This window comes from Tiliqua scincoides, chromosome 1 (assembly GCF_035046505.1).
Source record: "Tiliqua scincoides isolate rTilSci1 chromosome 1, rTilSci1.hap2, whole genome shotgun sequence".
In the NCBI taxonomy this organism is placed as follows: domain Eukaryota; kingdom Metazoa; phylum Chordata; class Lepidosauria; order Squamata; family Scincidae; genus Tiliqua; species Tiliqua scincoides.
The window spans coordinates 243492267-243506536 of NC_089821.1; the positions used below are offsets into that span (position 1 = coordinate 243492267).

Sequence of the window (14270 nt, forward strand, 5' to 3'; positions counted from 1 at the left end):
TGCTCTGGCTACACTATATTCCTATTTTCCATTGTGTGTTAAAGGATAAGAAATTATCTATTCTTAGAAAACAGAAACTATCTATTCCAAAACAGGCAGCTTAACAAGGGGTGTATGTGCATATTGAGAACCTTGTGTGAAGGCATCCAGCCGCATAATATGATTGAACATTTTGAGGAAGACGTATTTAATGACTAATTAGATTTTTGTCAAATAAAGGTGCAGTATTTCCCAGGGCCAAAGCTAAAGAAAGATCTGCTCGCTTGCATTGTGGAAGAAAGATAATGAAGCTTGACAAGTGAAATGTTTGGCTAAATATAAATTTAGCCAGAAAATGTTGAGGTTCTTGCTTAACCAATGGGACGGACACATCCACCCACACACACTCTCCCTCTCTCTTTGACTTGCGGTCCCATATTTCCAGAACATTCTGCCCACTGGAATATAGAGTGTATTTTTTTTTAGGTATCATCTTGGGAAACAAGATTGGCCTGAAATGATTTTGCTGAAAGCAAAATACAGAAATTGTAGAAGAACGAACAATTCGTTTGACTATCATTCCTCAGCATAAATAGATCTGAATACTTTTGTCATATTTTCATGTTGCTTTGATACTTAAGGTCTGTTTGATTTCTTAGCTAGGATTGAAATAGGTTCCCAAATCTGCAACTCGTCTGTGAAGTTACAGGATATTCTGACACATAAAAGACTAGAGGAGGCCAAGCTTACTGCAGCTACCATTTTTTCCCTAGAATTTCTTTCAGAATGCCACATTTCAGGAGGAACATGGCTGCCACTGCCACAGAACATATGGAGGCATGCAATAAGGTCAGATTGGGGGGGGGGTTGTGGTTTATCCCCATCCATCTATCCATCCAAAATTTCTAAGTCAAACATTCTCACTTGAGAACTTTTGGTTCAGTCCTAGTGGAAACTGTTCTTGTGAATAAACTTTAACCTTTTCTTATACTATCCACTGATCAATTGGGGGAAAGATAACATGATGTGTTCCTGTTCTTGTAAACTATTCTTTCAGCTAAGGAGTTGTGGGGTCTTCCACCTGGGTTAATATGGTCAGCAGATCCAAGCCGCTGCGGGGTTTTGGCAGTGTTCATGTCTGCTTTCCTATGGAAGGAAAAGAATTCTGACTATGGTTAGGGAGTCTAAGGGAACAATCCTATCCAAACTTTCCAGTGCTTATGCAACCCCAAGGAAAGGGAACAAACATTTCCTTACTTGAGGAGGCCTCCATGACTGCCCTCCCCCCACAGCAGGATGCAGTGCACACCACATAAGCAGTGGAAAGTTGGATAGGATTGGGTTCTAAAGAATCATATATCATGAGGACATACCTTCTGAGGTATGTCAAGAGTTGCAGATCTCTTGACTAAGGTATGCAACTTGTCCCTCAAAACGGCCACGGTGCCAGAAGATTGGAGGATAGCAAATGTCACGCCTATTTTTAAAAAGGGAAAGAGGGGGGACCCGGGAAACTATAGGCCGGTCAGCCTAACATCCATACCGGGTAAGATGGTGGAATGCCTCATCAAAGATAGGATCTCAAAACACATAGACGAACAGGCCTTGCTGAGGGAGAGTCAGCATGGCTTCTGTAAGGGTAAGTCTTGCCTCACGAACCTTATAGAATTCTTTGAAAAGGTCAACAGGCATGTGGATGTGGGAGAACCCGTGGACATTATATATCTGGACTTTCAGAAGGCGTTTGACACGGTCCCTCACCAAAGGCTACTGAAAAAACTCCACAGTCAGGGAATTAGAGGACAGGTCCTCTCGTGGATTGAGAACTGGTTGGAGGCCAGGAAGCAGAGAGTGGGTGTCAATGGGCAATTTTCACAATGGAGAGAGGTGAAAAGCGGTGTGCCCCAAGGATCTGTCCTGGGACCGGTGCTTTTCAACCTCTTCATAAATGACCTGGAGACAGGGTTGAGCAGTGAAGTGGCTAAGTTTGCAGACGACACCAAACTTTTCCGAGTGGTAAAGACCAGAAGCGATTGTGAGGAGCTCCAGAAGGATCTCTCCAGACTGGCAGAATGGGCAGCAAAATGGCAGATGCGCTTCAATGTCAGTAAGTGTAAAGTCATGCACATTGGGGCAAAAAATCAAAACTTTAGATATAGGCTGATGGGTTCTGAGCTGTCTGTGACAGATCAGGAGAGAGATCTTGGGGTGGTGGTGGACAGGTCGATGAAAGTGTCGACCCAATGTGCGGCGGCAGTGAAGAAGGCCAATTCTATGCTTGGGATCATTAGGAAGGGTATTGAGAACAAAACGGCTAATATTATAATGCCGTTGTACAAATCTATGGTAAGGCCACACCTGGAGTATTGTGTCCAGTTCTGGTCGCCGCATCTCAAGAAAGACATAGTGGAAATGGAAAAGGTGCAAAAGAGAGCGACTAAGCTGATTACGGGGCTGGGGCACCTTCCTTATGAGGAAAGGCTACGGCGTTTGGGCCTCTTCAGCCTAGAAAAGAGACGCTTGAGGGGGGACATGATTGAGACATACAAAATTATGCAGGGGATGGACAGAGTGGATAGGGAGATGCTCTTTACACTCTCACATAATACCAGAACCAGGGGACATCCACTAAAATTGAGTGTTGGGCGGGTTAGGACAGACAAAAGAAAATATTTCTTTACTCAGCGCGTGGTCGGTCTGTGGAACTCCTTGCCACAGGATGTGGTGCTGGCGTCTAGCCTAGATGCCTTTAAAAGGGGATTGGACGAGTTTCTGGAGGAAAAATCCATTATGGGGTACAAGCCATGATGTGTATGCGCAACCTCCTGATTTTAGAAATGGGTTAAGTCAGAATGCCAGATGTAGGGGAGGGCACCAGGATGAGGTCTCTTGTTATCTGGTGTGCTCCCTGGGGCATTTGGTGGGCCGCTGTGAGATACAGGAAGCTGGACTAGATGGGCCTATGGCCTGATCCAGTGGGGCTGTTCTTATGTTCTTATGTTCTTATGTTCTTCCTTTCCAACACATGGTATTTTGCACATTAGAAGTTATCTTCAGTGAATGAAGGTCAGAAAGGCACTCCTGATGATTCAGGAACTCCTGGTTGTCATGCTAAGCATTGCCTAGTTTAGCCCAACCTGGCGGTTGGTGGAGATGGCTGCAGGTGTGGGCAAGACATCCCAGCTGCCTGCCTTTCATAAAAGGCCCACTGTGGAGAAAGAGGGTGCCAACTGAAACTTCAACTATGAGGTAAATTGTCCATCCCTGTGCACAGTGGCCATCTCTGGTGGCAGAAGTGGTGTTCGTGGAAGCAAATCACAAAAGGCGGTACTTGGGAAAAAACAAAACTTGCAACAATTGCACAAAAATGTTGAACAGTTCTGCTGTCCACCACAGATAATTTTAGGAACCTCTATCATCCCCTTTCCAGCTCACCCATCTCTTTCCCCCCTAAGCTAAAAAGCTCCAAAATGCTTTAGCCTCCTATGGAACTCCTTAATCTTTCCGTTTGCCCTTTTGCCACTGCTTTCCAGCTCTATGACATCTTTCAGTGCGCAGTTCTGGGCTCAAAATATCACCCTGGTGTTAATTTCCAGAGGAGTTCCACTTTTCCAGTACTCTTGAAGGGCAGCACACCCAGTCAGGGGAAAAGGCCGTTTTACATGGTCGCCCTCCTCTTCCCAGCTTCTCACCTCTCCTGAAAGCATATTTATCAAGTTGTGGAAGCAGAAAATGGAAAGCTTGCTTGTGTATCTGGCTGTGTGGAGCACACGTCGTTCTGGCATTTTCCTTACTAGGCTAGCTTGTCCTAATGGAAGAAGGTCCATGTACGTCGTGTTGATGGTTCTATGCATTATTATGCTACTAGAAGACAAAGGGACTGCCACACAGCACTAAGCTTAAAAGTATAACAAGAAAGAAGCAGCTAGAATGGAAGCCTCTTCTGTTTTGGTTGCCAGAAACATTACCAGTGTTCACACAAAGCTTTCCTAAAGGTGAAGCAGGTGGCAGAGAGACACCATGTCTTCTTTCACTGGTCAATATTGTATCTTTGTCTTCTTCTGCTCTCTGCCTATAAAGTATCTCCACCTGCGGTCTATGCTTTATGCTGCTACAATAAAATCCTCACAGCAACTCATCAGCATCTGAAAATAATACACTGTATTACTAACTCAGTGAATGATGGGAAAGCCACACCAAACCCGGTTTCTGTGCAGTCAAGTGGGGAGGGGGAAATGTGGGGCCATCAACCAATCAGGAAAAGTAAAAAAAAGAAAGACACAAGATTAATTTCACTTTAGGATTCATTTGTCTTTTTCTTTTATTTTCTTTTTTGTAAGCTGAATATCTTATGTGAATAAGCAGCTTTTGCATGGGGTTCATCCACCCCAAAAAACACTGAACCCAGGAATGGTGTCAGGAATCAGTCAGGTTGGACACTGGCTGAGGACCCATGTCCATTAGAGAGCCCATCTGGCCAGGGCAGGACTTGGACCCTCAATAGAAGCACCCAGTGCACTATCAGGAGGTAGGTGGAGGACACCTACATAGGACACCCTACACAGGACTTTGCACCAGGTGCCAACAACTTGGTGCCTCTTCCTTGACAATCCTGGTAACATTTGCTATATTCTGACTCTAGGCTTCATTCCTGGACTTTTTTGGACTCCTCCTTCCAGAGGCCTCGACCCTTAGGTGCCACCTTGCAATGGGGATGAAGATGTTTCTAAAAAGCCCAATCCATTCCCCACCATTGATGACAGTCCAGCCATACTGATGGAGAATGTGCTGCATTCAATGGTAGGAGCAGAGGGGGCAACCAGAAGGCCAATCATAGGTAAGTAAAAAAAAAATTGTACTTACATCTGGGCAGGCCTCCTGGCCTGCACAGACCCATTTCAGCTCTGTAGCTGATGTAAGTCTAAGGAGAGAAAGTTGATGCAGCAGGCTGAAAAAACGGGATAGGATCTGGCATGAGCCTTTGTCAATGAGAATCACTCCCTCCAGGCTACTCCCCACCCTATGCCCTTCTCCTCCCTACCCTAGAATGCCTTGAATGTCTCCCACTCCACCCCCACCACCAACTTTTCAGGGGGGTTTCCTGAGCACTGCACCTCTGGCCATTTGTGACAACAGCTTGGAAATGCGCAACAGTGTCCCAGCTTTTGCGCTGCTGCAAAGGGCCTTGAGCTGTCAGAATACCAGTTCGAGCAGTGCAAGTCCCAGATAGGACTGGGCAATAGGTTATCATCTTCGCTTTAGTTTTTATCAGTAGGCCACTTCCCCGTTTTTATTTTGCTCCTTTTTTATGTGTGTTACATTTTATTTTTGTATTTATGGGTTTTTACTGCATTTTATTTATTATATTTTATGTGTTGCAAACTACCTGGGGCATCTTAGATTTTAAGAGGAAAGGTGGGACATAAATCCTTTCAATAAATTAATAAATGTGGAATATTTGTTGGTGTCAAGAATAAGATTTGTAACCAGGAAAAGCATGTCTCCTAGGTGCCCAGGCAAGAAAAGCAAGGATAATCCAGAAGCTTTTATAGAGGATCAAAGAATTTCTCCTAACCAGCTCTGGTCTCTGGGTGCAAGGACCCTTCCTAGCTAGTGCGGCTAGCCTCTGTGCAGTTCCCTTCCTTGGCCATGGTTGGCAACCTTCAGTCTCGAAAGACTATGGTATAAGCCTACAGCATCCGGTATTCCCAGGCGGTCTCCCATCCAAGTACTAACCAGGCCTGACCCTGCTTAGCTTCCGAGATCAGACGAGATCAGGAATGTGCAGGGTGAACTATCCCTCCCAAAGTTCAGACTAAATCCAAACCTGGAATCCACCAAGTCATCAGCTCAATATCCAGCACAGGCTTAAGCCCTGAGGGTAAACCAATAGAAGCGGAAGAGTAGCCCTAGCATCATGGCACAGAGTGAGAAATGGTCTTAGGTGGAGGGTTTGGCATTCTGTTAAGGACAACTGAATGGGGGACCTACCCGTCTAACCTATGGGCCACAATCTGCCAAGAAGTTCTTTTTATTTTCATGAGACTTGCACTGGAAAATTCTCCGGGTTCCTTGCTGAGTGAGAGTTGCCATTTAGATGCAGCATATCAGACACAACATAATTTCTTTGACCAAATCCAAAAACAACCCTTCCAATCTACCGCCATCCATGGTCATGTATTTATTTATTGGGACTATTTTCTGAAAAGAGCCGCAAGAAAGCTGCACTCACACACACTGTACAGCGTGCAGGGTACAACATCTTTATTTTTCCCTGACCAGATTGTGATTTCGACACATTCACAGCGATCTGACAGATGTATTTTGGGTATTAATTATTTAAATGACATGGATTGACTGCAATATAGTTTTGGCAAAAAATGTTGCATTCAAGATGTGGGAAGCTAAGGCTGGTTAGGTACAATGATTGCGCTTTGTCTCTCCTTTGCTAGAAGTCAGCGCACAAGCCATTTTACATATGATTTTTATAGATGCTAATGATTGCTGGCCATTGACAGCCCAGTCCTGAGCTGCCTGGGGTGTGTGGCTGCAGCAGCACCAAGAATAGCTCCTGCTGCATCCTGTGCGCCTCAGCCTGCTGCGGGTGGCGCCTCGGCAGAAGGGGACTTTCATCCTCTTCTCCCAGGTAAGGGAAGCAGCCCCACAATGGGACTACTCACTTAAGGTCAGGTAAAGGCGTTCGTGTAGGGTGCCGAGCCCCACACGAACGCCTTGGAACCGGTAGAGTGGAGCTCCACATGACCCGCCTCCCTCCCTCCCCCGACACGCCTCCCGCCCACCCTTTCTCTTCCTCCCCCACCCCTGGAACGCCTGCTCCCCGTCCCTCTCCCTGCCCCCGCTTACTGTGCCGCAGCTTGGCGGTCCGTCAGACTGCAGAGCAGCAGAGGATGGGCACCCGCCCGGCAGTAGCCCAGTGCTGGCCCAGCAGTAAGCCTCACAGGCATGCCTTACGGCACGTTTGCTACAGTGTGCTCAGGTGGAAAGCCAGAGCGCCAAGCTCAGGATTGGGCTCTGACTCTGAAAGACAGTGTTAGGGCAACTGGCCCCCAGGGGGTGTTAACCAGCCGCAGACCTCCGTAGCCCTGCGCCCAGGGCAAAGCACCGTGATGGCGCCCCCCATGGGTTATCACCGCCCCCCCGCACAGAAATCCACCTCCTCTCACTCACCAGCGGCTTACAGAGCCTCGTGCGACCTCCTCCCAGCAAACCGGAAGCAATTTCTGCCCCTGTTGGGAGTCTTAGAGAGGCTTTGCCCCAGGGCACTCAATGGCAGGCACGCAACTGGTGCTAACCCAGTGGGGGCGTTAAAAATATTTGTGCCTCCCAGAGCTAGTTGTCTTTGGTATGCCACTCTCTCCACATGTGAACCTTTCAAGGAACTTCGCCAGTGTTTTAAACTGGATTATGAAAAAATCACCTTAGTGATGAATTACTCTCACTTTTTCTACATGTATCTTTAAAAAAAGAGAGTAAAGTAACACCTGCAATGAATCCCAACATTACGTGTTAGTTTTAGTTAGTATCATGAAACTCATTGGTTGCTTTTCTGAAGGCAGAAATGTAGTAAAAGTTGAAATACATGATTTTTTTTTTTAAAGTCAGTGATCATGGTCCCATTGTAGGGATCAATAAAGGCTTGTGTGCATGAAATGAGATGGCATTGTTTCTGCGCTGCCCCCCCCGGACCCTAGGCCCATTACTCTGTATCAGTGAGACTTCGTGTAATCATTTCGTAAATCCAAAGTAGTTTGCTAAGCATTGTCAGACAGGGATGCTATTTAAGAAACACAATCTGAAGTATCATTTGGCATGCAGAACTACACACAACAAGTGCTGTGTATCTTTTTTATGGCAGAGTTATTTGTGTGTAATGTACCAGCATGACATACCTAAGGACACATTGCTCCATACTCCACTGACAGACTATGGTTCAGTAATTAGTGTGGAAAACAGGGTGCCACAATTCAACGCCTGCCCCTTGTGCTCCCCCCCCAAAACAAAACCTGGTGCTTTGACAGAGAGCTGGTTTAAACTGATCGGACAGTCAGTTCTCGCTAAAAACCTTTGCCCTTGTAAGTGTGGCAAGGAGTAAGTAACACTTATAAATGACTTCCATGCAAATGTAAAAGCTGTTTCAAGGCTTGCTTATACCATCAGCTTGCCTGTACACTGAGGTCTTCACAGGAAGATTTGTTTAGGGCCTCTTTCTGGGTTGAGGCAGTGATGACTGGGAAGAGAGGCTTATCTGCTGAAGTGACCATTTGTCTACGTTGCCTTCTTAGGTATCTTTCTGGCACCAGACCTTTTCATTCTATCGGGCTTTCCCATCTGCTGTCAAATTAGTATGATCTGCTACAACTAATCTGTTTGTCTGCTTTTGTTGTCATGTTTGCTGTTGTTTCATATTGTTTTTACCTTAATTGTGTGAGATACTCTGAAATCATGGAGGTCGTACAGCAGTGGTTCCTAAACGTTTTAGCACCAGGACCCACTTTTTAAATGACACGCTTTCGGGACCCACCTAGCTTTAGTTTATGAGATTAAAGGTGCAATCCTAACCCCTTTCCAGCACTGACATAAGGGCAATGCAGCTCTGAGGTAAGAGAACAAACATTCCCTTACTTTGAGGAGGCCTCTGTGAGTGACACCCAACTGCATAAGAACATAAGAACAGCCCCACTGGATCAGGCCATAGGCCCATCTAGTCCAGCTTCCTGTATTTCACAGCGGCCCACCAAATGCCCCACGGAGCACACCAGATAACAAGAGACCTCACATGTTCCATTGGCACCGCTATGCTAGCACTGACATAAGGGGTTAGGATTGCGCCCTAAAAAGAGCTTCACTTTACCAGCCACTCAGGTTTGTGTTTTTATCCTTTTACTATGGTGGGGAGAACAGCCTCCTGCAGCTTTTGTTGAGCTCCGCATTCATTGGATTGGGACAATTCTTGTGGCCTTAAATTCCCCTTCACCTAATCACTGATAAGAGCTAGGGCTTGGTCGATTACTCATGAATAAACATACACATGTGGCTCAGTTTCACTTTCCATGGGGCTCTATACATTCCGTACATTTTCCTTGTCATCTTGGTGAGAGGAAACTTCCTTCTCACATGTCTTCTGGGCCTGCGTTTATCAGATTGGGACAACTCTGGTGGCACTCCAGTTCCTCACAGCCTGCTCATCGAAGTGGACTGAGGCATGTTTGCCTACTTGTGAGTAAACACACATGCGCAACTCAGTTTCACTTTCCATAATCCAGATTTCTGCTTCAGTGGGATGGATTAAAATAAATTAAAATAAAATAAATAAAGAAGTAAAAAAAAAAAACTCTGAACAAATCACACATTCAAAAATAAAGCTATTGGAGGACCATAGATGTTGACACAATTAGCTGTAGTCTGAAAAATAGGGGTGTGGACAATTGGCGAGAACAGAGGCAACAGTGGGGTGGGTGTCCATAATTGTTTCCTGCTTCCCCTGGCCATAATTTGCCTTCCACTTTTATGGGGGTCAGCACTGAGCCACCTGATGTATAATACCAGTGAGGTCAGATTTCCATAATCCAGGAAAAGAAGTCAATTGTGCAATCCTCTACAAGTCTTCTCAGAAGTAAGCCCCATTGAATTAAATGGGAATGCACTCCCAAATTGTGCATGGGATTGCAGGTGTAATTTTATGCTCACAGGGAGCCAAGCCATACTATGTAATCACCAGAGGTGGTGGTGGTGATGGTGTTGTGTTTGACTCGGGACTGCTGACTCAGGAATGCTGACTCTTGCCCAGATGACTTATTTCTGCCAGATCCTGCTGGCATGATGTGTATGTGCCACCTCCTGATTTTATAAATGGGCTATGTCAGAATGTCAGATGCAAGGGAGGGCACCAGAATGAGGTCTCTTGTTATCAGGTGTGCTCCCTGGGGCATTTGGTGGGCCACTGTGAGATACAGGAAGCTGGACTAGATGGGCCTATGGCCTGATCCAGTGGGGCTGTCCTTATGTTCTTATGTCTGAGCCGTACTTAGAGAAGAAGAGAAAACACTGAAAAGAACGTATGAGCAAGCCAAGCCAAGGCGGTCACTATTGCAGCTTTTCTACAGAGGAGGAAGGTGTGACCAAATGACGTGGTGTGAATTGAAGACTCAAGTGCCTGTGATCACAGTCTGTGTTTTAAAGGTGGGTGGCAATTCTTTGTATCTCAAAGGGATATAAAAAACTCTGCAGTTCAGCAGGGATTCAGCAGTGAACTTCTCTGAGCAGCAGCTTATTCTCTGCTCAGTTGTAGATTCTGTGCTCCTAAGTGCTGTGCAAACCCAAAGAGGAGGAGCTGAGACCACCAGCTGTTTACACATGTTCATTCAGAAGGAAGTCCCAAAAGGACTTACTTGGGAAGAAAAAATATCCTTAAACCATATGGGTATTCTGAACTGATATACATGGGATCAGGCATGAGGTGAACTGTAGTCCAGGGCAGTTTTTGCAGAAACAAATGTGCTTGTCTATCAGGTGGCAAATGACTTTTTTCATTTTTGCTAATCACTACAGGGGCGGTAAAGCTGCAGTGCAATTCCAGTTGAGGTGTGGCTACCTTGCAGCTCTTTTAAATTGCTTTTTCAACTTCCCAAAAATAATGGGGGTGAGCGACACAGGCAGTTGAGGTGTCAGACAGGGGGCAATGTGGTTGAAATCAGGCCACAGGCTAGAAGCTGGTTGGGGAATCTGGGACTTGTACTCTCTTTCACAGGCTTGTTATAATAACAAAATTCAATGGCAGGCTGAGGTACACCTTGATAGGGAGGAGGAAAACATCTCAACTTTTAGGAAAGGCTATAGTCCAAGTCACTGTAACATAGGCTAAGAGCACTTATCATTTGCATACTTTCTGAGTGTTTGCAGCACTTCACATGCATTATGTCTATGTAATCCTCATCACAACCCTGTAGGATGAGTACGTATTGGAGCTGAGGGAGTGGTTTGCCTAAGGGCACCTAATGAATTCATGCCAGAGGTGAGATCTGAACCAGGGAAGTCCTGATTTTTAGCTCAGGCTCTTAGCCACAGCTCTAGACCAAATGAATATGGTGGGTCAAGCATGGCGTCTCCGGCCCTCCCTCCGGCTGCAAGCTGCCCTCGCCCTCAGCTGGAAGTGGTGACTGAGGGCTGGAGCAGCCGCGCACGGCGTCTTGGCTGGCTGGCTGGCAGGCAGGGTATGCTTTGTGGAAGAGTGCGGGGTGGGGGGGGCTGGGAGTGATTGGCTGGCTGGCTGACTGGCAGGCAGGGGATGCTTTGTGGTAGAGTAGGGGTGGGGGGTTGGCTGGCAGACAGGCAGGGTATGCTTTGTGGTAGAGTGGAGGCTGGGGGGGCTGGCTGGCTGGCAGGCAGGCAGGGGATGCTTGGTGGTAGAATGGGGTTTGGGATGGACTGAGGCAGAGGATGCTTGGTGGCAGAATGAGGTCTGGGGTAGGGTGAGGTAGCAGAGCGAGGGAGAAGCCTCAACTTTTTAAAAGTGACATCACTTTTAAGTGACATCACTTCCTGTGTTCAGGTCACTTCCGGGTGCCACATTTGGAGTTCAGCCCTCAGTAGGTGCCCTGAATCCAATGTGGCCCCCAGGATGAAATGAGTTTGACACCCCTGGTCTATACAGCAGTGAGTTGCAATCTCAGTGCACATTTCATCACATCCTACGTCAAAAGGAAGAAAATCTCACATTGTGGCATCTTGTCATCACAAGTCCTTATAAATCATTAGGGAACAATGTGAAGTTAAGGGACCACATGACTCGGGTTCAGCCTTTAACAAAGGAGAAGCCAGGGTTGTGCTAACAGAGAAAAAAGGATGCCCTATTCAGCCACCAGAGGCCGAACCATTTCATTTGCTATGAGTAATGGTCTACATGTGAAAACCAGCCTATGGACCAGGATGACTACTCCACATTGCACATCAAGGACAGAACAGCTTTATCCACATACTATGGTTTTTTCTGTCCTTTTGTAATACGTGTTACCTGTCTGGTAGAGGAGAGCAGAAATTGCCATCCATCAGTTCTTGTCTTCCATAACAAATCACTCAGAAAGAGGCAGCTACTACAGCCCATTCAACCAAATCATCTGCCACCCCATCATTTTTCTTCTGAGAAGCTGACAGTCACACTTACCTGTAAATGAGAACTTCATCATCTGAGCAGTTATATTGTAGCTGGTACATTTTAACTCTTGGAGCTGACTTGCTCACTGTCCATTTGACCAGAGCTGAGGTAGTTGTCACCTCAGAGACCAAGACAGCTCTCTCTGGTGGCCCCTTGGTCTCCCCACGATTAGACTTGCTGGAGCTGGTGATGTCTGAAAGTCTTGATTTGGGTGGGGCTGCCCGGCCTGTACCATTGCTGAGATGGGGAAGCTGAACAATAGACAGCTCAATTGTTGCAGTAGACTCGCCAGCAGCATTGGCTGCTATGCATGTGAATGTTCCATAATCCTTGGATGTTGTGATCAGGATCTCCAAAGTGCCGTTGTCATAGACAGCAGTCCTTGAAGAATTCCCAATAAGCCGGTCATCTGGAGCCACCCAGTGAATGACTGGAGATGGGTCTCCAATGGCTTTGCACTTTAAAGTCGCTGTTTGTCCTTCTAAAACCAGCAATTTGTGAGTATGCTGGGTAATGAGAGGGGGCTCACAAACAAACTCCTCTTCTCGGACGTACCAGAAATACCTCCCTTTTAGACCTGGAGGAGAAGCACAGGTTTCCATGTCGTCATCTCTGTCAAGACGCCTCAACCACAGCAGCTCACAATTACAGTGCAAAGGGTTTCCTCCAAAGCTCAAAGACAGAGGTGGGGAGAAAGGAGTTGACGTTAAGGGAGATGTTTGGGACCTGGCAAATATGGGATCAGGAGGGAGCTTCTGAAGTCTGTTGGAGGTTAGATCCAACCTGGCCAACTTCTGAAGATCGGCAAATGTCCCCTCTGTGATATGATCTAACAAATTATGGTCCAAACTAATCTGGTGTAAATTTACCATCTTCCTTATAGATTCCCAAGGGATGCTTCTGAGGTTATTGTAAGAAAGGTCTAGATCCTCTAAGGTGAGCAAGAAGTCTTCAAAAGCTTCATCAGATATACTGCTCAGCTGGTTGTTGTTTAGAATCAAGTGCTGAAGGTTGATCAGGCCTCTCAAAATATCCTCCCCAATGTTGGGCAGCCTGTTACTGTCCAAGTGCAGTGAGCGTAGACTTTCTAAGTCAGCAAAAGCATACGGCTGTATGTAACTGATGGTATTCCGAGATAAGGTGAGGTCAACAAGGCCAGTCATGTTGGCAAAGTCCTGCCTGCTGATGTTAATGATGAAGTTGCCCCCAAGTCGCAATTCAACAGTCCTCCTGTCAATGTCTGATGGTACAAAAAGGAGGCCCTTGGAAGGGCAAAGAGTCCCTAGTGACTCTGACAGATTCTGACAGACACAGTATTTTGGACAAGCGTTGACCACAATAGCCACTCCAAACACCAGGATGCCACAGAGCAATTTTTCCATGGTAAATCACACGAAGGGCCTGCAAGAACGGAAAAGAGTTATATATCAGAAAGGTATTTTCAGCAAAGTATTTCTAGCAATATCATTCCATTAAAAAAACAAACAAAAATTTTTCAAGAAACTTTTGAGGTTTCTACTTTACTGAGTAGAAAAGTAATGAATGCCAGGTACATTTAGATAGTTGTAACAATGTAAATGATTTCTCATGGACGTTTCACAGATGATGCCACCAACATTCCTTCTATAAGTGTGTGCCACTTAACGATGGGGATACGTTCTCCAATCCCTGTTGTTATGCGATTAGGTCGTTAAGCGAACATTCAGCCCAATCTAGTGCCTTTGATGTGTAAACAGACACTCCCTACCAGAAACTAGCTGGATGTATAAGCTACTGGAGACCAATTGCCTCTTGCTTGCATCAAGGACCTCTTTGTTGCGTAAACAGACCCTCTGCTGCAAGCTATAGGAGACCTGATTGCCTCATTAAGAGCCTCTTTGTTGTGCTTTGACCAGCGCCATATATGTGGTCCGTCATTAAGCAGAAAGTTGTCAAGTGGCGCAGGCCTGTATTTTTTGGGGGGGTGGGGAGCTTTGATTTCAGCTGCACAGCCATGTCGCCATGCAGTAACTTATAAGGAAGGCTGTAAGTCACAGTTGTTTTCAGAAAGAAAGAAAAATGTAGAAATTGTTCTTTTCTATCCACTGAATGCAGTTACAACCTGTATGTTTTTATGGGT

The 14270-nt window shown here is 46.1% G+C and overlaps 1 protein-coding gene across 1 annotated transcript in view; it reads right to left on the bottom strand.

Moving 5' to 3' along the window:
• The window catches only part of LRFN2 (leucine rich repeat and fibronectin type III domain containing 2), an 82341-nt gene extending 68808 nt beyond the window's left edge, over positions 1–13533 (bottom strand). Inside the window, exon 1 of the mRNA XM_066611626.1 lies at positions 12161–13533. Within this exon, the coding sequence (XP_066467723.1) occupies positions 12161–13533 (1373 nt within the window). The remainder of the gene's footprint in view (positions 1–12160) is intronic.
• Positions 13534–14270: the final 737 nt, after the last annotated feature.